At 40.7% G+C, this 27,417-nt stretch overlaps 4 protein-coding genes across 5 annotated transcripts; 2 read left to right on the forward strand and 2 right to left on the reverse strand.

The window, feature by feature from the left end:
* Positions 1-1,337: 1,337 nt before the first annotated feature.
* LOC6558745 (nucleolar protein dao-5) lies at positions 1,338-13,160 on the forward strand. Of its 2 annotated transcripts, XM_032740237.2 has the most exons (9): positions 1,338-1,370; positions 8,705-8,796; positions 9,115-9,293; positions 9,410-9,507; positions 9,591-9,705; positions 10,279-10,412; positions 10,475-12,555; positions 12,781-12,955; positions 13,014-13,160. In XM_032740237.2, exons 2-8 carry the CDS (start codon positions 8,757-8,759, stop codon positions 12,924-12,926), a joined length of 2,793 nt encoding a protein of 930 aa, XP_032596128.1. In that variant the 5' UTR covers positions 1,338-1,370; positions 8,705-8,756; the 3' UTR covers positions 12,927-12,955; positions 13,014-13,160. The 2 variants fall into 2 exon arrangements, with proteins under 2 accessions (XP_032596128.1, XP_032596134.1); XM_032740243.2 differs by lacking the exons at positions 1,338-1,370; positions 13,014-13,160 and having other exon boundaries at positions 10,475-11,957; positions 12,781-12,926.
* Positions 13,161-13,461: 301 nt separating this feature from the next.
* Positions 13,462-17,187, reverse strand: LOC6558746 (helicase POLQ-like). The gene is made up of 7 exons (XM_001983911.2): positions 16,324-17,187; positions 15,819-16,271; positions 15,546-15,751; positions 14,887-15,489; positions 13,955-14,833; positions 13,759-13,893; positions 13,462-13,695 (listed from the first exon to the last, which is right to left on the reverse strand). Exons 1-7 carry the CDS (start codon positions 17,147-17,149, stop codon positions 13,606-13,608), a joined length of 3,192 nt encoding a protein of 1,063 aa, XP_001983947.1. The 5' UTR covers positions 17,150-17,187; the 3' UTR covers positions 13,462-13,605.
* Positions 17,188-17,487: 300 nt separating this feature from the next.
* On the forward strand, positions 17,488-23,342 carry LOC6558752 (probable helicase senataxin). The gene is made up of 7 exons (XM_001983910.2): positions 17,488-17,721; positions 17,801-18,926; positions 18,987-20,778; positions 20,840-20,985; positions 21,048-21,149; positions 21,218-22,839; positions 22,909-23,342. The coding sequence occupies exons 1-7, from the start codon at positions 17,530-17,532 to the stop codon at positions 23,047-23,049; spliced, it is 5,121 nt and encodes a 1,706-aa protein (XP_001983946.1). The 5' UTR covers positions 17,488-17,529; the 3' UTR covers positions 23,050-23,342.
* A 485-nt stretch (positions 23,343-23,827) lies between these two features.
* Positions 23,828-27,346, reverse strand: LOC6558755 (phosphatidate cytidylyltransferase, photoreceptor-specific). Its single transcript, XM_001983909.3, has 8 exons — positions 27,100-27,346; positions 26,131-26,255; positions 25,741-25,837; positions 25,495-25,671; positions 24,924-25,412; positions 24,721-24,852; positions 24,530-24,664; positions 23,828-24,463 (listed from the first exon to the last, which is right to left on the reverse strand). Exons 1-8 carry the CDS (start codon positions 27,193-27,195, stop codon positions 24,386-24,388), a joined length of 1,329 nt encoding a protein of 442 aa, XP_001983945.1. The 5' UTR covers positions 27,196-27,346; the 3' UTR covers positions 23,828-24,385.
* Positions 27,347-27,417: the final 71 nt, after the last annotated feature.

Consider the following 27,417-nt stretch of genomic DNA (forward strand, 5'->3'; position numbering starts at 1 on the left):
AATTATTAGTTATGCTTAAACAGCAAATGTTTGACTTGAAATTGCCTCAAATGTATTCTTAATAACTGACACAAGCAACAACAATCAAATTCCTCTAACTCTCTAACAAAAACGAATATAATTTTGTTGAATAATCTAATCAATCAACCACTACTTGGATGCTGAATGTAATACATAATCCAACAACGAGTTGGCATTAAAATAAGTGTAGTTCATTTAATTATTAATTGCGCTATCAAATTAAATGGGAAATGTATTTTTTTTTTATTACCCAAAAACTCTGCATAGTTTTAATCAATGCAACTCAGACAGCTGGCAAATGGCAGCTGCTTAACGGTTACAGCATGTGCTAAAAAACTAAAAACTGCAACTTTGGATAATATGTGGCATACCGGTTCAACAGCAGCCCACACACACACAATCACACACTCGCAACACACACAAACACACACGACACATTGCTCCCGTTCTCAGCAGCAGCAACAACAACAGCAACAGATGCACATGGATAGATAAGAGAGCATAGGAAGCAATTGTATTGGATATGAATAGGTGATATAAAGCCACAATCCGACACTCGACAATGTCTGTTTGTGTGTGTGTGTGTGTAGCTTAACTGCGACTCTGCCTGTTGCTGCTCCAATTTGAATACAGACAACAAGCAAAGAGTCGCCACAAAAATCCAAATTCAACTTTCACATGCGCAGATGCAGTGCAACACACTCCAAGTACTTTAGCTCTGTGACGTAACAAACACACACACACACACAAACTGCAGACACAGCCTCAAGTCGGCTTAAAAAAATATGCCATAATCCGCAGTTAGCGCAACAACAATAACAATAACAACAACAACAACAGTAGCAGTAGCAGCGGCAATGGGGAGCAGTTGTTTGTGACCGGTGATTGATTTCATTGTGAGCCGTTCGAAATGCTTCACATTATTTTGCATTCAGTCGATTTAAGATTTAGTCAGTTAATGCCTGTATGTGCGTGTGTGTGTGTCTGTGTGTATGTGTGTGTATAGTTTGTATATGAAATGCCTAACTAAAATTTAATTGTGCACCGGCGCACCACTCGGCGTATGCGCAATAATTCATGAGCCGTTTAAGCAATTTATATGTCTTTAGACAGCGTCCATCGCTTATTGTGTTACGGTTGTTTTCCATGCGACTGTGCGAGTGACTGTGTGTGAGTGTGACTAATAGCAGATGGTTTTGGCCCACGTTGGTTCATTAATTGAAATGCTTAACGCGCTTGTTGTTGTTGTTAATGCTTTTGTTGTTTCATTTGTTTGTTTGTTTGTTTGCTGCAGCAATTTGTTGTGTTATTGTTATTATGTCATTGCGGTCAGTCAGCAAATCAAAACGGTAAGTATTGAAACAATATCAATTGTGAATCGTTAATAGATCAGTCAAAATATATTATATTTGCATGGCAACTGACAAAAGTAATGCGGAAATTAACAAACAGTTAAAAAGCGCATTATACAAATAGAGGAAATAAAATAAATATAGCTCGAAGAGCGTACTAAGTAATCGTACTAAAATATTCAAACAATTTCTTAGAATACTTTTACAACGTATTTAAATTGATATTAAGAAAACCATTCTATAATTAATCATAAATAATTACTAACATTAATGAGCTTTTGAATATTCAAAATTAAAAAAATATTCAAATTGAATATCAAAATTTTTCTTAATATATTTTGCAACAAATTCATTAAATTCAATGGAAAAAATAACTAAAATCTTAATCAGCAAACCTGTTGAGCTGCTTATAAGCTAGAAACGAGCAGCAAGACGTCAACTGCTGCAAAACAAAATAAAAAACAAAAGCAAAATTGAGAAACAACAACAAAAAGAAACAAAAACAAAAAACAAAGCAAAACGGTTGCAGAATGTTGACAGAGGAAAACTGTAACAACAAAAAAAAATGATACACAAAGAAAAGCTCAAGTTTGCTCTCCCAAAGCAAGCAGCTGTTCTCTCTCCAGATATCGCTCTTTCTCTCTCAAACTCTCTCTGCCTCTCCAGTTCGTTCCTGCTCTCTGGCGAGCTGAGCGCATGCGCAAAGCCGCTGCGGCGAAGCGGCAAGAAACCAGTTTCCAAGACATGCGACTGGAAACCAAATTAGCGAGCTAAAAAAGCTTCGATTCGTTTCGTTACCAAAAGACGATTTTATGCCAACACAAAGTTGGCCAACAATCTGCAATTTCAGTCTGCAAACGGTCAGCCAGGTGAACGGCAGCCAAGACAGGTTGGCAACAGTAAGTGGGCGTGGCTAAGAAATACAAAAATAATTCAAACAGACGCTGCGCATGCGCTGCGCTCGCACAAGTGTATATATATCGATCTGTGTGTGTGTGTGCGTGTGTGTGCGTACGTGTGTGTGATTGTGTGTGTTCGTGTGGCATTGTGTTGTAAAAAATTATATAAAATTTATATGGGCAACAAAAAGTTTTTGCAAGCGATTTATTTATGTTAATGCTAATTTGTTGCCAAAATAAAATAAAACAAAAATTAAGCGCATTCAGAAAAGTGTTAAGTGCGCAACTGCAGCTGTATTGGTGTGAAAAACTAATGCCCAAGTGTCGTAATACCTGCTAAGAGTTTTCAGCCAACGGTTTCGAGCCGTTTTATGCAAACTGAAAATTCTTTTAAAAATATTACATAAATATCCAAAATAAGCGCGTGTGTTTTGTTAAATTTGGAAAACAATAGAAAAAATACATTCAATTGAAAACATCAATGAAAATTTTCACAAGTGCACGCACACAATGCAATAAACTGCAACACACTCACACACACATATATGCCATATACGCTCGTCTTTCTCTCTCTCTCACTCTCTCTCCCTCTCCCTCTCTCGCTCTCCCTGTGTGTTTCTCCATTGCGCGCGTGTGTGCAGTTTATTGTATAAATTTTCCTTATGCTGCTGCATTTTTAGCAACAGCCATTAAACATTTTGAAAAATAACTGTAAAACATATGTGGATTATTTCAAAACTAAAAAATACGCAACTAATTTTCAGGTAAACGGTGTTTTTTTCCAAGCAAAAGCCTCTTCAATAAATCTCAGGGCCAAACCTCTTGGCAAAACTTTGCAAAATTACCTGAAGCGTTGCTAATTATTTGCCGTGTACAACTTGTAGTTGTTTTGCTACTATACACAACATACTGAAATCTGTTGCTTTGTTGCTGTTTGGCATTACTTGCTAAAAGCACAAACAATTGCCATAATTTGTTTATACAAAATTTGTGGCTTTGTATCTTGTATCTTTGGGTGAGCGCATCTTTTGCCGAAGCGACCAAACAAAACTGCGCCGATTTTACTTTCATCATCATCAACAATAACAATAACAACGACAACAACAACTACAACAAAAACAGTTACAACAAAATTTTGAAATTTTACTTTCATTCATCTGCGACGATCGTATGTGCACTTTTATTTATATCTCTTTTATTGTTGTAATTTCTTCAAACATTTTTCTGCTCATTTTTTCTGTTTTTGGCTGCTTTTTTGGAGTTTTCCTTAACGCATACTTAAAGCAAACATTTAAATTCGTTAATTACTGGGAAACACCTAAGAGGACTGTTTAATGCGTGTGAAACTGAGATTTCTCATAGAGATGCTGTCTGCTCTGCTTTTGCATATCAGCAGCGACTTTTCACATCTCCAACTCAATCGAATAGCAACCGGAATCGGTGATTAACTGACAACTGAAGTATAAAGTAAAAACAACAAAAAAAAGCACACAGAAATCTAAACTGAAAACGATTTTCCAAAAGGAAACTTCGGTTTCACTTGCCAACCGAGCGAGCTGTGAAGAAGCGAGCTGTGTAAAAGCTTTAAATACAATTTAATTCAAACGAAACTTTAATGGTTTAAATGCAATATAAAGATTTAGGGCAGCATACTTTTATAGCATACGTAGAAACACTTTCAATATCAGTTTGTATAGAATTGATACTACTGGACATTAGTCACGCTAAGATTAACAATAAATACTTTAATCTTATTTAATGTGAAGTTCGTATTTGATCAAGTTCAAGCCTACCTACGAATTCCAAACAACTAATAAACTTAATAGCTCAGAACAATGTTTTTTGCATCTTAGTTAAAGATTTGAATAGTGTTCACTAATGAGCATTAGTCACGCCACAAGTATTTGAGGTCAGTTCTAGAGATTTTGAAGGTCTTTAATTAAACATATTTACTAGAAAAATTGCTAAATAGACATAGATAAATATTTATTCTGTAGTGTAGCTAAAAATAAAAATATCTACAAGAGCTGATTGAACTTGTAACTTGAACTACTCCCACACCAAAGACAGAAACATAAGCGTCAACTTTTGACAGCTTAAGCACTTTAATAATTGGCTACATAATCTCTGAAATCTGCAAAAAATCAATTCAGACAGACAAATGGCTCCACAAAGAGGAATCAGCTTAGCCCACATAATATTGTATAATAACATGCTAAACGAAATCAAAAATGACAAAAAAAAACCGCAGCAGAAAATTAAACAGAAACTCCATTAAAAAAAGTCAACTAAGCTGACCTTGAAAGAGCTACAAAAGTATAAAAAAAAAAAAATAGAAAGAAAAGTCAAATTTTGTACGGCTTTGCCCCAGAGATGCTAATTTTTAGTGACAACGAAGCAGTCGAGACCTGGCACCGGCATCTATTGAAGATCAGGAGTAGAAGCAACCGGTTGATGCGACTTCAAGTATAAATTAAAATATTATCAAGTCAAATTCAAATGGAAAAACTATCTGGCTAAACCAGTTGCTGACGTCGCTTCGTTGCGACGAAACATTTCACAGAAAATCAAATGCATTAGAAATGTAAATGAAATCGAGAGTTTTTTTATGTTCAATTTAGGATAATATTAAACTGGTTGCCAACTGATTACTCTAGACGACCTTTTTTGCCATGAATAATGCATAAAAAACAAACCTTTTCAAATTCGATTCTAATTGTGCATTGTGTCTACTGATTGTGTTTCTGCTTTGTGACCTTAAGGTTCCCTCTATCTCCATCTCGGATTCTAAGCATTGTCATTGTCTAAGGCTGGCAAATATTTTAATTAGCTAACGTCATTTGCCAAAATCAAAGTGGAAAAAAACCCACACACGCAACAAGACAACGATTTTATTGCTAAATTATGTGAAAAATACAAGCAAATTGGAGTTTTGTTTCTTGCTTTCGACAAATTTGCACAATTTCAAGGCACTTGCGTTCATAAAAACCAAAGAAAACTGTTAAAATTTGAAACAAATAAATAGTTAAGAATATATATACTCATTATGAAACTTCCTGTGCCATATAAAATTATTTAATATTTCCGTTTTTGAAACGAAACCAATTCTAGTTAGTAACCGTGACTGTGAACTGCAACTGTGGCTATGACTGCGACTGCGACTGTGACTTTGACTGTGACCCGTTTGCCCATCATCAATAATTGTTTAAATAAACAACGTTAAACAGAAACAAAAACAGCAAAGACAATTTACCGGTATTCGTGTCTTTGTAAATCGTCGTGCTTAGCCTTGAATTTGAACTTGGCTAAGGCACTTTAACAGCATCGAAACTTTGAGGCATCAATTTACAGTCGGAGACATGTAGACACATTTGTTTAAACGTTTATACATTGAAACATTTAAACATTTAGTGAGCGTGCTCATCGCTGGCTCCCTGAATTGGTGGGCCGTTAAAAAATTAGATGCTTATATTGCTATATTGTTTTTAGGGGCCGAACGACCAAAAGATTAATATACATACTTATTGTGTGGTCGCTTTGTTTATAACACTGCAAAATGCATCAATATAAGGGAAACAGTTCGTAAACTTGAACCATAAATTAAACTTGTTTAGTACCAGTCATATATCAAAAAAAGCCAAAAATAAACAACGCTTAATATTGACCTTAGATATTTAAAGATGTGGCTTAGATATAAAAATAAATTACTTATTACATATACGGAACATTCTTTAGAGGATTTATGGCAGCTGACTTTGAGAATTTGGACATACAAATAAAAGTGAGAAAGAAACAGTTGTGGATTTTATTTTAAATTTGTTTCTTTCTTTTTTTTTTTAAATTGAAAGCTAAATCATTACAGCTGCGTATAATAGGATACTTCAGATTATAATTGCTAGTTACAGAACATAAAAATTACACCTTACAGTCGTTAAACACATAAAACGGCTTGTTTTCGAATAACATTCACATAAACTTGTAGTATTTATGTTAAATTAGATTGACTGCTTGATTAGAGGTAGAACCCTTTGACATTTGAAGTTTTTACGAGCATGTATTTGTGTCACATAAATAGAACCAGTTGGCTGCACGTTTATAGACAAACTATTATCATATTTTGTCAAATATTTATCTAAACCCAAGCTCAAAATGTCACAAACTGCACACAGCTTGAGACGAGATTCACCAAGATTGACGTAAACACTTCAAAAAATATATATATATATGGGTAAAAAAAACCAAGTAAGACATCTACTTAAAATGCGCGACACACATTTTTGTTTGTGGAGCGGGGCGTGAACGGCGAGTCTTTGAACTCCGTTCACAAAAGACGAGACGCCTTCGTCATACAAACAGGCAGCCCAAAAGATTTTACTTTAAAAAAAATTGTGCCATGAATAAATGAAAGGCTGGCGAGGAGCTGTGAGCTGAAAATCCATTACGTCTAGAGTCGCAAGACCAATTCGATTGAAGCTTCCTCTTTGCCAAAAATAAAAAGAAAAAGAAAACAAAGCAGAAACCTTATTGAAAAATCAGCCACAAATCGAAGTGACGTTCAATCGACGTCTGACATTTCAATATGCGAATTGCGCATACGCCCTGTTGCTGTCCGATTGGATTATCGCATTCAAGGAAAACCAATAAACAATGCATAATAAAACAGTTATCGGATATATCTGCATTGTATCTACATATAAACAATGCCAAGCTGCCGAATTACAATGCTCCAATGAACCTTTTTGCCGTTTGGCGCACAGATTGTCTGCCATTTGTATAAGTGATACAACTTAAACGCTTCACTAAGCTGAGAGTATAAACTTTTCCTCTCTTTTTCACTCACTCTCCCTCTCTCTTTCTCTCTCTCTCGCTCTATATGTGTGCATTTATTTTGCAATAAATAAACTGCAAATATTTTGCAGTGTGGAATTTGCAACCACGCCAATACCTAAGTATACTAAGTTTAAATGATACCAATATAAATAATTAAAGCATTTACTTTTATATGGCAGCTGCCGCTTTTTTTTCAAAATATTCGATTTGGTTTTGCTTTTGTGTGTTTTTCGTTTTGATTTTGGCTCTTGGTTTTGCTTTTCATATTTGCACAGCCAATTAAAACGCATTGAAAATGAAAGTGTTGCCGCATTGTAATTGTAATCTATTGTTCACTTTTCAATTTGATATAGTTATGCACTGCATACAGACAAACAGACAGACAGATAGATAGTCTGTCTCTCTGTCTGTCTGTCTATCTGTCTGTCTGTCGGATCGGATGTATATGTTTTTGTTGCCCTTTCGCTGCGCTTTACGTAAGTGACATTGAAGGCAGCGGCTAATTATGCAATTACTTTACTTACTTGAACCGACTTTTTAAATTAACGGAAATTCAACGGAAATTGAACAAAGCTGGTACAAAGTAGATGATAATATAACAAAACGTTAAGAGCTTCTATCATTATCGAGTAATTTATAGTGTATTGTAAAAATACCATTTATAGTCATTTGAGTTTTATTGCCAAACATATTTCGAGCTTTTATTAAGACCTATAAATATCACAATAAAGACAATTTAGCATTTAAAAAAAAAAAATCCATCAAAGAGTTGAAACTATACTATTTTATTTATAATTTTGTTGAAATCATAAAATGAATGAATATTAGCTTGCCATTCAAGCATGGGTTAAAACATCTCATGATGGGATTCTGTTAATTTGTCGACTATTGTTTCTTAGACAACTTTTTATAGACAAACTTTTATATTCATAAAAAATGACTAAATGGAATGCTAATAGAAGTTTCGGTAGCAGTTTATTTCCCTTTGTAGCAGTTGCAATAGCAGAGCAATATTTCTATTGCATTTGCTGCTGCTGAGTAGTAAGTTTAAACACTGATTTTTAGCCTTTAAATAAAGCAGTTTCACTTCTACCTTATTGCTCGATTAGCCATAAATATAGCTTCAAAAATAATTCAGTCAAATTGATGTCTAGAACACTTTCTACAACCATATCTAGACAGACTATGCGTTTCTTTTCCGCCTACCACTGATTGATTGAACAAGTGCTGGCCAGCTGGAAAAGTAACGTTAATCAAGAAATATATGTGTGTGTGTGTGTGTGTGTGTGTAAAGTGCAGTTAGGTGTAACTCCAAAAAATAAAAAAAAATCTGAAAAAACACAATGGATTGCGGCATGCGTGCCGAAAATGTTAAGCAAGTGAAGAACTCAGCGGACCGGACCAAAACCAGAGACATTTCTTTTCAGCGTTCAGTGACTTTTTCGCCTCACAAAAGAGCATAAATCTTTTTCAGTGTGATTCGTCAGGGTGTGTTTATTAGCAAATTCTCGCGTTTGTTACAGCATTTTTTCTTTCCATTTTTTCCATTCGTGTATGTAAATTTCATAATATTATTTTTTTATTTTTTATTTTTTTTTGAAGCAAACCAAAGCGGGAAATATAAATACACAAAAGCAACTGAAGTGTCTTCATAATGAAAAGAGCCAAACGCTGGCTGCTCATGACAGCGACAGGTGAGTTGAAGGCTTAAGTGCTTGAAGGGAAGGGTTATTCAGGCACTGCAATAACTTAATCGTTGCCTTACACTTGCCCCGAACTGGATTATGCGCCAATGCAAAAATCAGCAACAAATGCCGAGTAACAAAATAAAAAAACTGCTACCAGTATCTGCCGGGGTTGTGATATAATCCAATGGTGTCTTACATTGACTGCCAGACGAGTGTGAAAAGAAACTGCTCCGATTATGCAATTAAGCAAAAACCTGATGCAGTTTTAACTTTTTTATTTCTATTTATTTTTACAATAATGTTTACCACCCTTACTGATCACAGTGCTGTTATTGGGTCTGCTTGCTTCCGCGGATGCCGCGTTGCCCTTCAAGAAGGTCTCCATTGCCAAAACACCCGCCCACACAACCAGCACAAGCACAACTACCACCGCCAATCCAGAATCTGAAACAGAAAAGGATGAAGAGCTGCCTCATCCAACCGCAGAGGCTGAGGAGAGCAAGGTGAGTGTTTTAAGTATTAGTTTTCAACTATGAGCTATTTAAATATGCTTCCTGATTTCCACAAGCCATCAGTTTATGAGAACTTCTATTACTATATTATGTATCTTCGCTTTTAGTCGTCGGACAATACAACGCTGACGAAAAACTCCAAATTGACGGGCATACCACAAATTGATTATATCTGGGATCCAAATTTGCCACGAGAGCTGAGAGGGTAAGTTAACAAATGATATGCATACAATGTATATATGCAGATAAAGATGAACTCAATTCTTATCAACTTTATACATAACGCAGCTTTAATCTGTCCACATATCCCTTCCTGTCCACCGTTCCACCTATGAATGAAATTCATTTCAAATGCGAGGGTCTTCACGATGGTTTCTATGCCTCCATCGAGTACAAATGTCAGGTGAGTAAATTCCACACATAACTACCATAACCAGATACATACCAAAAAATGATAAAATATTTAAATTATATGTCTATGGCAAATTACAAATTTTGTGGTCCTGGTCTGGTTCACATTTCTTAATGTTTGAACTGTCCAAGAGAGAGGATCACTTGAGGCAGAGCAACAATGTGTGTTTGTTGACCTTGTGCTCAACAGCGCAACGGGGTATGGGGCACGGGGCATGGGGGATGGGGCAGGGCATTTTGAGGGAAAGAGACGTTACCCAATTGGTCAAGTTGAACAGCTACCACGTAATGTACCACATCCAGTAATTTCTCTTTTTTTGCCACTGTCTTGTGGCTTACGTGCCCAAAGGCGAAGCCAAAAAGAAAAACATAAACACAAAATATATATATGAAAAACAAAAAAACTTGTCTGCATGTCGATCTTGACCTGAAATTGGAATTTTGTTTGCCTACCGAAGAGGCGTTAAAAAGACGACACTCTTCACACTTTAGGGTCATTTTTACGGGGATTTTAAGCAAGTTATAAATGAAATTGTTGGACTAACAGCGATTTAAATGTTTGCAGATTTATCATCATTGTGTTTATGGCATACGACACGATTTTCTGTGTGCCAATTTTACGGCTTTCGATCAGAAAACGTTCATTTGTCACTTTGCTTCCGATGTGGACTGCGAGGGCTCCCAAAAATACTGGAACAGGTGAGCAATACTTGATTGCCATCAAAAAATTATATCAATTAAGGCAACTCTTTTACCCACAGAAACGATGCACTTTATATGGCGACGACGACGTCATCGACGAGCACCACAACCACCACAACGGAAGCACCACCGCCACGTCGTCGGCAACAGCGTCCCTATCATCGGCCCTACAATCGCCGGCCCCTGGATGATTACTATTATGAGGATGAACAGGAGGATGATTACTATGAGGAGCGCCTGCCACGTCGCAAGCCACGTCCACGTCCCCGAAAGCCGCAACTGGACTACGATGATGAGTACGAGGAAAAACCGGCAAAGCGACGCAAACCCAATCGTTACAGGGACGAGGATGATCTAATCGATGAGGACTACGATGATCGACGCAATCGTCCCGGCGCACGTCGCGGCAAACCCACATCTGCAGCGGCCGGACGTGGTAAAGGATCGCCACGCAAGCCGGGCCGCGTGGAGGAGCGACGCAGCTTCAATGAGGATCGTGGTGGAGCCGTCGACGAGCCGCGACGTGTGGCAGGCAGGAGACGTAGCAATGAGAAGCGCACCACAACCGCAGCGGTACTCGATGAGCTGGATGAGTACGAGAAGCCTTATGGACTCGATCAGGAGGAGGCGGCCGAGGAGCAAACGCCGCAGAAGGTGAAGACAACGCCCAAGCCACTGGCCGAGTTCGTTACGCCCAAGGCGGCGGCTGCATCCGTCTATGCGAGACCACGTGCACCACCACGGATCGCACGTCCCGTGCCCATCAATGAGAAGAAAAAGTTCTCCTACCCAGTGCAGAAGAATCCGACTGTCGACACGGAAGATGAGGATTACTATCAAGAACGCGAACAGCCAGAGGATGACTACGAGCAGCCGGAACAGCCTGCACGCAATGCGCCACGCAGACGCACTGCAGCAGCCAAGGAGCAGAAGCCAACACGCTCCACGCTGCGCAAGCCGGTGACAGACAAGAAGCCACTCCTCGACGACCAGGACTACTACGAGCCGGAGCGACGGGAGACGCCGCGACGCAAACGTCCCTTGGCCAGCAGAGCACGTACACCGACCCCAGCAGCCGATGTCGACTTTGTCGACGATGTGGATTACGAGGAGGAGCACAAGGTACCCACGCGCACCCAACGTGTGCGCAGCAAAGCAGCTGCAGCGGCACCACCAGCATCAGCACCAGCAGCAGGAGGAGCAGGCCGCAGGCCAGCACCGCGTCCCAGACAACCCATAGCACAGGAGGCCGATGAGGCAGAAGGGGAGGAAGAAGCGGAGCAGCAGCATGCCAATGAGGAGTCGCGTGTGCCCCCGGCACGCGCGAAAACCAACTCGCTGCTGGGCGTCACTCCGGCGAGACGCAATCAAAAACTGGCGCTGGCCAATCGCCAACGGGCTGCGCTGCTCACAGCGAAGGCAACAACACAGGGGCCACCAGCAGCAGCAGCTGCCGAGGAGGATCAACAGGAGCCGTTAGATGATACTGCGAACGAACCGCTGGCGCCGGCAGCACCGGTTAAGCCCCAGCGCACCGCATCGGTACGTGTAGTGAAACGTCCATTTTTACCATCGCGTGGCGGCAGCCCCTATTTGCCACGTGGCCTGCAGCCGGTGGGCGTGGCAGTGAGGCCGCAGCTGAGCAGCGATGCACGCACCACAGACAGCACGCCCATCGACATGGGCTCGACCATATCGGGTGTGCGCCTGCTGGAGCACGGAGCGCCGCTGCTGCGTGGCAGCACCACTGACAATGATGATGATGACGATGCTGGTATTGGTGACGATGATGATGATGATGACAGTGCTGATGCGCTGCCAGCACCACCATCATCCAGTCCAGTGCGCACCACATTGCCGCCACGCAGTGCGCTGCCGACATCGGTAACGCCAAGACGGCTAACGGAGCCACCGCCGATCAAGCTCAATCTGGACGAACTCTATGAGAACGACTACGATGTGACGCTGAACGATGCGCTCGATCCCACGCTTAAACCGCTTACGCCACTGCATCATCCACATCATCAGCATCAACAGCAGCAGCCGCCGCAACAGATACACCATCATCAACAACAACAACAACAACATTCACATCAACAACAACAGCACAATGCTAACTATCAGAGCCGACCCTATGCCAGTGCGTATGTGGCTCCAGTCAATCCATTTGCTGGACATAATAGCAATAGCTATCAGCAGCATCAGCAGCAGGCAACCATTTATCAGAATCATTCGCCACCATCATCATCAGCCATTGCATCCGCTTCGCATTCACAGTCACAGTCACAGCAATCGCCATCGCCATCGCAATCGCAGTCAGCAGGACCAGTGAGCTATCATAGTGATTCCTATTTCTCATCGACAGATCTACGCCGGCGAGCGATTGTCCCGGCGCAGAACGCGCGTCCACATCGACACGAATACGCTGCCGGAGGAGGAGCAGTGAGCAGTAATCGGCAATCAGTGGGCACACGACTTGCCCAGCATTTTTACGATGACTTTGCATATTAGTCGCGCTTACAAGTCTGTATAAAACAAAGGTAATCCCCATGATATTCTCTCAAATTCCCTCTGCTCATCTAACGTTCTTCCTTACAGTTTCTTCAGCTGTATATATAAATTTTCAAAAACAAAAAAAAACCAACTAGACGGCGTCACAGGTGCCCAGGCAACTGCTTTTCCAAACTATACTTTTTTTATATACTTTAGTTCGTTAGCCGCAAGCTAATTTTAATTTGTTTTGTCTATAGTTCAAGTTCAAGCTGGCAAAATTGATAAAATTGAGTTTGCGCTTAACTTTTACATAAAACAGAAAGCAAAAAATTAATAATATATATATATACATTGTATAATACTCAATTGTCGTGATAGTAGCCGAGACAAACAGTAACTTTCCAAGTTTTGTCTGCTAATTTTTATGTAGTACACAAACAACAATAACAACCAACAAGAACAATCAACAATCAACCGCTGCGCTTAGCTAAATACTCGAAGGCGGTGAACAACAAATGGAAAAATCAAAATCAAAAACAAAAACAACTTAATTTAAATGTAGTATGCAAACATTTTGTGTGCGCGTAATATTTAAGCTGTATTCTAGGCTCAAGTCGAGTGCTTAAACAAAATTAAAAATATAATACAAAAACAACTAAAACAAAAAAAAATAAATACTTTTAACTTTAAATTGCTTTTAGCTCGATTGCGATGCAGTTGCGCACAGGCAGCTTTTAAGCACTTCCGTTTCCTCTTCCAAATGATCCAACTTTTTCATTAAAATTATCTAAAAAGTAAGAAGTGAAAAATAAAAGCTAATGATAAAATAAATACAGATAAACAGGCAAACCTTGGCTGCCGATATCATTTCAGTTGCCACTTTGAGCGGCATAAATTCGACAGCTTTCACCAAGACCATGGGACGCGTTTTGGCCACATCCTCAACGGTTCTAAAGCCAGCAGCAAAAAGCTGCTTGGCCCGATTCTAAAATAGTATAACATACATTATAAAAAAGAGATGAAACAACTGAAATTCAAATACTCACAATCTTAACAGCGGGCAACTCCAGAAGGGGCTCCAGCTCCAAGGTGCCACAACGATCCATTTTATGATGAATGCGTTCGAAGAGTGGTTTGTAGCACCAGAACTCATCCATTTGCTCGCAGAGACGCATAATGGCACTGGCCGCCGCTGTGCACTGGCTGATGAGCTGCTGCAGCGTGCCTCTCTCGATATTATACTTGCTGGCGACGCTGGGCAGCGGCAGCAGCGCCAACACATCAGCTAATATGAGCACTTTGTACAGGCGATTCAGCTGTAACGCAAGCGGACCCTGCACCGACTGTGTCTTGGCCAGTCGGGCGGCATGCGCCTCCGTAAAACCCAACTGCATGAACAGCGCCTGTGTCTGCATGGGCAACGAGGTGTATTCGCGAAAGAGTATATTAGCATCAGCTGGAAAGAGCTCATCGCCACGCTCATTGGAGTTGAAGCAGACCAGCAAATATAGCAAATGCACATAGCTGGTGAGGATGAGCTGCTGCTGTGCCAGCTGCAACTCCTTGTGTATGGCAAAGGCACGCTTATAATCGATGCCCGCCTTGAATGCAGCTCGTCCAATACTGGTCAGTTGAAAGCGCGTCGATTGACTAATCAACAGTCGGCGATCGGCAGCAGCTCGACAGCTCGGATTGACATCCTGAGTGGTCATTATATCCGAGCTATTTGGCTTGCCCTTGGGAGCACTTTCGCTTAGCTGTAGCACCTTGTTCTTGAACATGTCCCGAAGAATGCGCAGGACGAGCTCATCAACAGCGACTTCCAAGGAACCTGCTTGCACGGCCAGCAGTGTGCTGTTTACCAGACGATTCAAATCACGTCGGCAATCAGCTAAATTTAAGCCGATAACACTCAGTATTAAAGACTGAAAATAGCCAACGTTTATTTTTGGATGTGCATTGCAACTCTTAGACTCACCTGCAAGCCAACAGCCTCCAGCTGATCCATCGAGCTCAGCGCCTTGTCCATGGGCGAGAAGAGCATCTGACCCACCAGTAAATTGTCCTTGCTCTGCGTAATGAGTATACTCTCGCCCGCCTCACCTAAGCCTGCGCGTCCCGCCCTCCCAACCATTTGCTTATACTTGCACAATGTCATAAACTCCTGACCCACATAGGGCGCCCGTATAATCACACGCTTGGCGGGCAGATTTACGCCAGCGGCCAGCGTTGAGGTGCAGCAAATGACTGTGATGACACCAAAGCGATAAGCGGTCTCAATGTACTTGCGCTCATCCGTGGTCAGGCCGGAATGATGATAGGCAATACCATAGGGCAGCGTTTTAGCCAGCACGGGGCTCAATATGCCGCATATCTGGTCCAGAGCTTTCATCAGATCGGCTTTCTCGCTCTGGCGATGCTCAAAGAACTTTTGTTTGGGCACAATGCGACTTAGCAGCAGCGCCACGTTCTCACAGTTCTTGCGCGTCGGACAAAACACCAGGCAGCAATGCTCCGGTGCACATTCGGTAATCAAACCAGCCAAATGATCCGGATCGGCACGCTCCACAGCAGCGCTGTACTGTGAAGTAATAGGATTAGTTCTTGCCATGTTCAAATTCAATGCAGCAGGCTCACATTGTAGCTGACGGTGCGCTTTGGCACAAAAATCTCCTCAAGCGTTTGACCAGCTGCATTAATTTCCAGCAAATCATTGCCACATTTGATGTACTCCTTGAGCTCCACTGGGCGAAAACCACGTGTATAGACATCCGCATTAAGAAATGCTGAGATTTCATTCAAATTGCCTATGGTGGCGCTCATGCCCACAATTTGAATGTTGGCTGTACAACAAGTAACATAATTATACATATATAAAATATTCATATACATTTTGCAATATGCATTTACCATTTAGAAACATAACCTTGGTGAGGAACGCCTCCAAAGTGGCGCCACGTCCGCGTTCGCCAATCAAATGCAATTCATCCACAACAACCAGGCCAATCTCGTGTGGTCTTTCTGCATCAATCAGACTATCCATAAGCACAGCGCCCTTTTCAATGGATGCAATAAAAAGGCTGCGTCGCTTGCGTTGCGGTTGTGGCGGACATTTGCCCTTACCCGCAGTATACTCATCCACAATGAAGTCCAGCGCAATGGCAAACGGTGACATGGCACTAACCTTTTCCTGCACAATAGATACATATGGCAATATGAAGAGCACGTTGCGTTCGCGGCAGAGCAGCTCTCGCAGGATTAGGATTTCGGCAACTAAAGTTTTGCCGCCGCTGGTGGGCAGCGCATAAATTAGATTTTTGCGCTTGCGTATGGCAGGCAGATTAAGACACTCGTCCTGCCACTCTGGAAAGGGATTTTGAATTAGAATGAGGTAACTAGTATGGAGTTAACTTACCATATAAGCTCTTGATGCCCTTATGCTCGAATATTAAACTCTTTACTCTATCGGGCAGCCCGTAGAAATTGCCCTTGCTGGGAAAGCTATTATCGGTTTGTGGTTCCTTGACGCTTTCAAATTCGTCAAACGCCTGCGTCTGCCAGTCCAGCTGATCGAGCGCCGCCAGCTCCTGCTGTGCCTGCAGCATGGAGCGATTCTTAAGTGCCTCAAATGTCGCATACTGTGTGCCCTGCACAATGCCATCCAGTATGGACTTGGATAAGAATGACATTGAGGTGGAGATGGACATGGATTCTTCTTTTTCTTCTTGTGTTTGTGTGGCTGTCACTTGGGTTCGGTCTGGTGACTTGGGCACCTTGAAGGCCATTGCATCCATGAAGAGCTGCGTGTTTTGTGCAACTGGATCGCTATAATCATCGGTACCATGAAATATATCCTCCATTTCAGCCACGCTCAAGTCTTGCAGATTAATTTCAGTAAAAGTCTGCACTTTTGGGCTGTTCTGTTCAATTTCAACCGATTTCGGTGCCGCTTCACCTGTGCTGGGCAGCGATATATCACCAAATAGACTGTCATCCGATTCGCTTTGTTGAAATTTGTTGCTAATTTGACTGCTGAACGGTGCTGAGACGACAGCATCCTGTCCGCTAAACATTTCCTCCAGTTTGGCATGGGAAAATAGGCTGTCATCGTTATCCGGCCAAAAGATGTTCTCGCTCATCTGCCTGGCAGCACCAGCAGCGCTCGTGCGCTCCAAACAAATACGTTTTACATTAGCATTACGTTGCGGTGTTAAATCATTATTTATGTGTTTTCGCGACATTCTGCACACAAAACATTGATCAAAAGCGACGCGCCTAAAACAGCAACTCAGCTGATTTTTTCAGCGTGGCCACCTAGTCAAATGCATTTGTAATTTTCTTGTATATTTTTATGTTTTGTTTGACTTTATATTCTCAATGCATTTCCTGTAATACTATGCTTACAAATTATACATTAATATTATATTAGTATTACAACGTATTAAATATATTAAGAGATAGCTTCAAAAGCAACAGGTAAAGAATCCTAGTTGTGAAAGAACTTGGTCACACTGCGATTTACAGTTTGATCTTGTAAACCGCAGCAATAACATCGTAATTGAAGACCGGCTTGCGAAATCTATTTCACCATTGATACAATCCGTCGTAGTGCACTCCTGCAATGGAGGCGCATTGTGACTATTGGTACTTGGAGCATGTGAGCACCGGGAAGAAACTAATACTGCAATCCGGCGAGAATTCAGTGGGCAGGCACTCGTGCTGCAAGTTTGTGCTAAAGGATTACAACTTCCTGTCCCGACAGCACGCCAAGTTCATTGTAGATCAAGACAATAACGTATGCCTCGAGCAGTTGGTACGTTTCATACTATACTATACATATCAATATAAATGTATTTATATTATATATCCGCATTGTTCATATCTATTAACAGAATGCACTCAATGGAATTTTTATCAATGAATCCAAGCTTGTAGCAAATACTCAGCGTCTGAACTCCGATGATATAATCGGTCTTGGAGTTGAAGTTGAATCATCGGACGCAGTGGTTCCGCCTAACTATGCTATATTCCAATTGAAGCTAATGTCTTCTAATGACGAGGACATTGTTCTTATATCCGATGACGAGGTCGATGATGGAACAGTGCCTAATGATTACAATATAGATGCCGTTAAGCAGGAAGGGGACGAGATTAACAACGCCGCCAATAAACCTGATAATGAGAAATCAGCCGATGCAAGTCCAAATCCAAACAGGGTAATACACTTACCAAAACTTCCGGAAGTGAAACAAGAAATTCTATCGCAGGCATCGAAAGATATTGAGAACATTTTCGGCGAGGCGGATGAGGAGTTTCTTGAATCGGTTTATCAAATCAATCCGTATGTGTACAAGCAGCTGAATAACAAGAACGTTGTCACAACTGGTGAGAAAATATACAACGGCGATATAATTGAGCTGCTTGAAAAGGCTGCCAATCCAGAAATCTCTCTACCCGAGAATGGAGACACCCCAGAACAGCCTCCTGAGTATGCAAACTTACCAAAAACTCCACCACCGCCATTAATTGGTGCCTCAATTATTGTGGATGACAACGATGATGACTATGATGAAAACATGGCCTTGTCGCTACGCGAAATGAAGGATGAAATGGCCGAAATTGGTGAGCTTATTGATGAGGCGCAGGAGGACGAGATCCAGGACGATGATGATTTTCAGCCACAAGCATCATGGATCAAAACCGAAATAGCCACACAAATCAATGAGGATGAAATTATACTCATTGAGGACGAAGACGACGAACTTCAAAGCAAAGTGGCCGATTGGTCATCGAAGCTGCTCTCTCAAAATATACTGTCGCAAGTTTATCCACTGGATGAGGAGGATCAATGTGATGCTGAGTCACAGGCTGAGCAATTGTTTAATGATACCAATAGAGATGCTAATAATGACAACGGCAATCAGTTATCAGAGCTGTCTATTTTTATGAGACATAGATTAAAAGCGATACGAATTGACAGCAGCTCCAGCGAAGATGAGTCTGAAGCCATTTGCCCAGGTAAATAGTATAAGTGTTGTCTTCTCAAAAAACTTCATACTTTACTTTCCATTCTTTCAGCTGAGAAGACGACACTGCAGAATTCCATGCTACATAGTGTAAAATCGATTGATATATTGCAATCACAGCAAAATGATTGCGACGATTTGATAGCAAAGGATGCCCATAAGAAATCTGAGGCTGAACGCTCCGACATAGCCTGCAACAAACAGCCGGAATCACCCAGTACACTAAAAAAGCCACAGAAGAAGTCCACACTGCGCAAGCGTAACAAAAGTGTCTCGGAGCGCTCGGAGATTGAAGAGCTGCCTGTAGAAGCAGATGAGCCTGCTACCGAGCTCGAATCATCCGCTAAGAAACGCAGCCCGCTCCTTCAAAATATATCGAAATCTTGTCATTTTGAGAGCCCCTTATCATCTCCAACAAGAGTACAAAGCAGTCCCAAAGAAGACCAAAATAAAACCAAAAAGATGTCAACAGAAGCAACACCAACAAAATGTAGTTCTCGCTTACAAAACAGATCCAAATCTTGTTATATGGAAAGACCCACGTTATCGGTAACAAAACAACAAGAAAAAACAACTAAAGACTCAAAGAAAGCAAAGGAGATACCGCCGGAAAAGATGTTCGTACCAGAACCAGCTATATCTCCAAAGAAGAGCAAATCCAAATCAAGTTATAAGGAAAGCCCCTCAACTGCTTCAACGATCACAATCAAGGACAAAAACAAACAGCCGCCAGTAGAGGCAACTGAATTTGTGACTTTGCCAGAGCCCGCGAAAGCACTGAGCCCACGCTTGCTAAACAGATCCAAATCCTGCTACATGGAACGTGCCATATCATCACCCGAAAGGTCCGAGCAGTCAACAAATAAAACACCTCACAGCAAGTCGATTTCTCAGCGAAGCACCGATAAGTCATCCACAGGAACCTCAAGTAACGATGAGCATAGTCGTAAGCCAATGGTCATTGCAGCCCCCCATTTGCCCAAATGCCGCGGAAAATTGCGAGGCGTTTCAGCCGTCAGCAAGGAAATAAAGCGTAAAATTCAAGTACTTGACCGACAACGCTCTGACGATTACATGGCGCAGATGAAGAAGAAATGGTATCAGAAATCAAAGGACAGGAAACGTGAATGCAAGCAAATCAAGGAGAAACGTCGCGAGGAGCTCAAAAAACTTGCCGCAATACCAAAGTCAGATGCTAAAGCTGCTGCTAGCGATGGACGCAAACGCAAACAGACGAGCGTGCCCACGCCGGGCAATTGCAATCGTGGCGAGTTCCTAACGAAAGAAGTGCAACCACCCATCTCAAAGAAATCTAAACTGGATAAGACGCCAGCAATGCCGACAAAACCAAAGCCCGTACGTCGAGCCACCATCGAATCCTTCAGTCAGCAGCTGAATGCCGCCGACCTAATAAAGAGTCCGCCCACACATTTCAGTCGACTGCCGGAACGCAAGGATGCGCAAAAGGCGCGCAATCAGAGGACCTGCAATCGGGTTACTTTTGCCGATATGGATCGGCAGTTCGAAATGCGACAAAAGTTAAACAAGTTGGCGAAACGCGTCCGTTTCAATGATACTCCACAAATAAGAATTATCGAACGGATTGGTAACATAAAAGTTGGCAATAAAAAGGATACCAAAAAGCTGACACTGAGCACGTACAAGGAGCGTCGCGAATGGGCACACGCACACGGCAAATTGGATAACTTTCGCGATCTGATTATGGGCGACATTCTTAGCTGGGCCAATCAGTGGCTAACACTGCGCTCTGCCGACGCGGTGGCAGAATCTGATGTCCTCATACCCATTCCAGATGAGTTCAAAAGCTTCAAACAGTACAGAGAGTAAGATCAATTAGAACCAGCTTAAAATATATATTAAATATTTATTTATATACTTATCCAGTACCATTATACCACTGATGAAAGTGGAACTGCTCGCCACCATAGAGCGTGACTATGAAATATCCACAGACAGATTTGAGGTCCATTTGAAGAGTTTCTCGCAGGACAACACTCGAAATCGACCGCGTTTTGTGCTGTTCACCACATGTAAGCCAGCATTAATTCATATAATCAACGCACTTCATTATCAATATTATTATATTACTCAGACAACCAGCGGATTGTGAAGAAATTTGATCTATATACTATATATTGTCACAAAAATCGAAAAAAGACGTTTGCGAATGTGGTAAACACCCAAAGGATATCTGGTAGGCACAAAGTATATTTTAACTTTCAATCATCCACCTTTCTATATTTCATTTGGACCATCTTGCAGGTGACCATTATGAACTACATTTTGAAATATTGCAAGAGGATATTACCATGGAGATGCTGAGCGGTATAAAAACTTTAACGGTGCGCCCCATCGTGGATAATATACGAGTGGAAATGGGTACATTCAATGCCATATATTTATTGAGTCGCTCGCCACTCGCCCAGCGCATCTTACAGCCCAGCGAGAATGTAGTATCGTATGACAACAAATTAATACCGCATGCGGCATACAAGGGCTATAATAAACTGAACAAGCGCCAGATTGATATTTGCCAGCGCACCTGGCATCGGCTGGTTGATGACTCAACGCCCAGTATTACGCTGATCCAGGGTCCACCGGGCACTGGCAAGTCGGTGATCATCTCCAATCTCACGTTGCAGTGCATTTATGGTAGCAGTAATATAATGCTGGATCGCAAGATACTCATATGTGCGCATAGCAATGCGGCTGTGGATAATATAACGTACTATTTAAAACGTGCCCACCACGCCATGTGTAATTATCGGTTTGATGTATTGCGCTTCGGCCTATTTGAAAAAATGAACCCAAATGTGCAGGATATTTCGCTAAACCACTATCTAAAACAGAAGCGTGACGAGAAGCGTAATCGTCTCACTGCCGATAATATTTTGAGTCTAACAAACCAACAAAATGAGCTGAAAATGGAAATCGCAGAGCTTAAGAAATCGTCTACGAAAATGAATTATATGCAACAGCAGTTGACTGCCAAAGAGCGACAATTGCGTCTAATCACGGAGCAACTGAATCCACCGCTGACGCCACGCGAAGAGCACCGGTTCTCTACAGAGCGCGTGGAGCGCGCTAATATTGTGTGCACCACACTCTCGAGCTGCGTCAAGCTGGCCAACTTCATAGACTACTTTGACATATGCATCATAGATGAAGCAACACAGTGCACAGAGCCATTTACATTGTTGCCACTGCGCTTCGGTGTACGCGGTCTCGTCCTGGTCGGCGACACACAACAGCTGCCCGCCACAGTGCTGTCCCAAAAGGCAATTGACTTTGGCCTGGGCAACTCAATGTTCGCTCGCATACAGCGCAATTTGCAACTGCAGCTGGAAAGGAAGCGTGTCAATCAAGTTGTGCACACGAAAATATTTCGATTATCCACACAGTATCGGATGCATCCAGATATTTGCCAATGGCCAAATAGCTACTTCTACGACAATCAGTTGACGAATGCCGATTGCACGGCGTATCTGATATCACCATTTATTCCATATTGTGTCATCAATTTGAGCTATACGCAGGACACCAATGATGTGAGCAGTCGCAGCATTAGCAACGATGAGGAGGCACATTTTGTGGCCAAACTGCTGGTCGAGATGAACAAGCATATGCCCGCCGAGCGCTATAAATATGGACTGATAACGCCATATAGCAATCATTGTTATACTCTCAGTCAGGTGATACCCAGCACCATGAAGATTACGCCGCAAACTGTCGATGCGTATCAAGGTCAGGAGCGGGACATCATCATCTTATCGAATGCACGCACACGCGGCGTCGGCTTCCTCACCAACTATCAGCGACTCAATGTGGCCATCACCAGGCCAAAACGCTGCCTCGTCATCTGTGGCAACTTTGATGATTTACAAGTAAGAATCCCAGAATCATCTGTTAATCAGGCCATGCTATCCTTAAAAATGCTTGTATTTTTCTTGCAGTCTGTACAAATTTGGCGTCATTTGCTGGACGATGCACGCAGTCGAAATATTTACTTTGATGTGAAGCGCAGCGATGTTGAGGATTTAAATCGATGTCTAATCAGTAAGATGCTTGTGCCGCCACTTGAAATTCCGAGTTGATTTAACTCGTCGTCCAAGTTTTATAAATTTCTTAATAGTACATCATTTCAACAATTATTGAATTCATTCCTGAAGTGCCAAAGCATATATAAAAATATATATAAATATATATGAATACAGTTACTTACTTATATATGGCTGCTATTTAACCGAAAAGAAATTGGTTATTAATTTGAAAATAACATGAATTATAAATGCATTTTTACATTTAAATTTTAATTATGTTTTGTAACATCAATAAAGACTTGCCTTAGGTCTAAAACAGTTTCACTCGACTCTAAAGTGAATTGAATGAGTCAACGGAATTTTTCTTTTAAATGATATTTCATTTCCGAAAGGAACTGAATGTAAATATATATATATTTATATATATATACATATATTTGGACACAACAATATGTTAAGTATTTCAAGCTAAATACATGAATATTTCGTTTTGAGAACTGAAGACAAATACCAATATACAATATTTTACTATTATTTATATTGCACTAGATATTGTAAACATTAATGAAAATAAAAGCCCTTATATACTTTATCGTTCATATATATATTTTTTAGTTAACCAACTAAAATGGTATTTTGAAAAATGTAATGCATTAAGTTAAGATGTTTACTAGAGAACATTTCACAATCTAAACTAGGCGCGCCTCTTTGGCATGACTAATCTCGGCTCGGAGGCATATAGCGCTCTCAATTAAATTAGTAAGTAAATTAATACACACATAAGTTATGTAGATTTACACAATAAATATCTATATATATATATATATAGATATATATATATATATATATATGTCAATATGTATTGTAAATTCACACTCAGAGCCATAAGAAAACATTAAATTCATAGGATCGGTTTACATGTTGTTGGTTTGCCTTTCACTAGCTTTAACTTGCAATTTTAAAGTGTTTAATTCGATTTGGTTAAAAGTGAATCTCATAATGCAATCTTATGTTCAGTAAAATTAATGGAATCGCGTAACAAATCACCGGTAAACGCATTGCACTTGCACTTGAATGCCATCATCATAATATTAATAATAACCGTAACTGAAATAACTTAAAATTGTAGTAACAACAAAATTCTAAACTAAAAACATAACAAAAATTATGCTCAAAAATTTAAACTATTCATATAGTGTTCGATTCAAATGAATCATTTTTGGGGGACCATAACAGCATCCGAGAAGTTCTTGCCATATGTTCCTTTACAGATATAAATATATATATATTTATATATATTATGTAATGTTGTCCCACTATCTTTTTATAATGAATATGATCTCTTAAAATATGAAATATTCATTATAAAAGGAAACTGTTTTCTTATATTTTAGTTCAGCACGTCGCCTAGAGAGTCCTTTAATGACTGATAGATTTGGTATTGTTGATCCGGTTTTAAATTATAAATCTGCAAAACAAAAAACAAATGTAATGAAAGAAGTTGGTATACCAGCAGTTTTCAACTTTAACCAACCTGTGTCAAAAGTTTCGACGGCGATGGAGTTCTAATGAAACTTGAGATATAGACGTTAACAAAGGTGGCCATCAAAAACTGACAGTCGAAGCGATCCATAATGCCACCATGTCCAGGAATCATGTCACCAAAGTCCTAAGGCATAGAGATTTAAATAAATATACAAAATAACAAATATTGTTATCATTTACCTTAATTTTAAACGCGCGCTTGAAGCCGGAAGCAAAGAATCCACCAAAGGGTCCAATTATGGAGCTGAACAGGCTCAACGAAATCGAGTGCCAGACGAATGGATAAATGTTCAAAGATTTTCCAATGCCAAACTAAAATTGCAAATGATATGAAATCGATAATCATTAGGGAAGCCCTATTGTATGTTTATGTGTGTGCATACCAATTTAAGGCTGTACTCCTGCGGTGTAAACAAATAGCTGGGTACACAGGACATTCTCATACGACCCAGTTCCTCTGAGTATTGTATGGGGCAAATAAAGTATTGGTAATTGCACAGAAAATAGGAGAATATTATGCCATAGAGGACGGTGGCAAAACCACCACCGATAAAGCCCTCCCAGGTCTTTTTGGGGCTCAGCTTGATGAGGGGTGTGCGTCCAAAGAAGAAACCAAACACATACGCCATGACATCATTGCACACAATCATCGAAACGGGCACTATAAACCAAATAAGGCCCTCGAATATATTCTGTATAATTAGATAGCTCTGGGTGACGACAATCAGCAGCGAGACGTGCGTCCAGGCAAATAGACTAAATTGCTTGATGTAGTATTTCTTCACCAGGGACAGCACGAACCAAACAAACCCAATGATATACAACGCAAATGATAGAAAGCGATGATAGGTGACTAAAAATTTCAAGTATTCCTGCATACAAGAATCAATAGAAAATAGAACACGATTAGTTGCACCACTTGATGCTGATGATTATGACAGTGTGAGCACTTACCACACGATTGATGACCACGCCAAAGTAGTCAACTAGATGTTCGCCATAAAAGAAATAGTTGGAGGTTAGCAAGAAATACCAGGAGAGACTGCGAAACCAGGGCAGGCCGTGTATGCGATACACTTGATAGCCAATTGAGATAATCTCCTGGAAGCACTTCACCTGCACAAGCAGCGTCTATATATGGAAGATAAGTGGTTAAAAAGGTGTCGAAGCGCGAAAACTCCCCTCCATTCTCCCTCTCACCGTAATCATCAGAGCCAACGGACCGCCATAGATGATTAATGCAAATCCACAAATCATAATCCATGTGAAAATGCCGCGGATGACCCAGTTCTTCCATCTGAAATAACGTTGGTATGCAAAAAAATAAACAAAATGCTCACAAAACAAATATGATTATAAATTACACTCTGATACAAATGATGGATATAAATATTTCCAAGTTACTCAGAAATACTTCTGAATACAGAATTCGAGAAAATGTATGATGTCAACTAGTTCAAATTTTTGTTATATAGTGTTATTTGCGCACCGAATGCAAAAATCTGTAAGTGAATATTTTTGGAATTCCACTGATCTCATGAAGTATACACATATGTGTATACAAACACATAAATTATTATTTGCACATACCGATCCGGTAAATCCTTGAGAGCTGAGTCCAATATCTCTGGCGTTTTGTCAGTGCCTTGTGGTAAATTCTTCGCCAGCTCCTCAACAACTCTCTCTTCGGGTATTTTCTCCTCTTCCGAATCGACCTGTTTAAAGCAAAATTGTCACACAATCATTAATGCGATGAATTTTTAAACATTGCTCAACATGTGATTTCAAAGTCCAACATCGTCGTCGTCGCCAGTTGTTGTTATATCGCATACAATATACTTTTTATAAGATACAAATCAAATTTATCCAAGTTGAACGCAAACTTTGTTTGCCTCTGGTTGGTTGTTTGAGGTGGCGTGTTATTAACTTTTGGCTAGCAAATATTAGCGGTCCTCTCTGATAAGAAAGTCGCGAAAGGGACTTAATTGAAGGCGGGAGCGGTGGGAGGGGTATTTAATCTGTGTTATCATGAACAAAAAAGCGCGTCTCGGAAGAGGAAGCATATTTTAAAGACACGCTGCTGAGGTAATATTCAGTAGGTGCTTGGGGGGTGGTTCCTTTGAATGCCTTTCGTAATGGGTCACTTAATTGGATTTGTTTGCAACACACACAAAGGGGTCTTTGTTATTGTCATATACATAAGCATATCTATATGTATATGTCAGTGTTGTGTGTGTGTGGTATTTATGTATGCAGAAACATTTTGTTATTGGTTTTTCTCTACTTGCGCCCTTTCTCTCTCGAATATTCTTTCCTTCTCTCTGTGAGTGTGGATGGCGCTCTTTTGCCACCTGCTTGTGCGTCAGAGAATAACAAAAACACACGAAAGACTTGGATGTATGTGTATCTTGTTGTATTGGTATACATACAATTCGCTTCACTTTTTTTGCGCTTCAATGCATAATGCAATTCTTTGAGCTGATGATTTATGCACACAAGAATGCACAACCATTGCAGTTGATTTTGATTTTACACACTAATTGGCCCAGTGAAACTTACATGATCTGAGGAATCAGCTGCACTGCTAGCGGCTGTGGCAGCAGCAGCATCGTCTGTCTCATTTGCGGCTGGCTTTCTGCGTCGCACGTCCGCCATTTTAATATTTCCACTAATTAGAATTTAAATTGAGTGTTCAACTGTTTTTTTCAAATTGCAGTTGACGTGCAGTTGTCGTGCGGCACACGCATGCACTTAAAATATAAAACGTCCGATTTTCTTTCAGCACACAGCACACACACGAGCTATAACTACAATCAATTAACTCAGTGTGACCGGGCTGTTCAAATGTTTGAAATTTGATATTAAATCAACAGCTAT

This window comes from Drosophila grimshawi, unplaced genomic scaffold (assembly GCF_018153295.1).
Source record: "Drosophila grimshawi isolate 15287-2541.00 unplaced genomic scaffold, ASM1815329v1 contig_44, whole genome shotgun sequence".
Taxonomy (NCBI): domain Eukaryota; kingdom Metazoa; phylum Arthropoda; class Insecta; order Diptera; family Drosophilidae; genus Drosophila; species Drosophila grimshawi.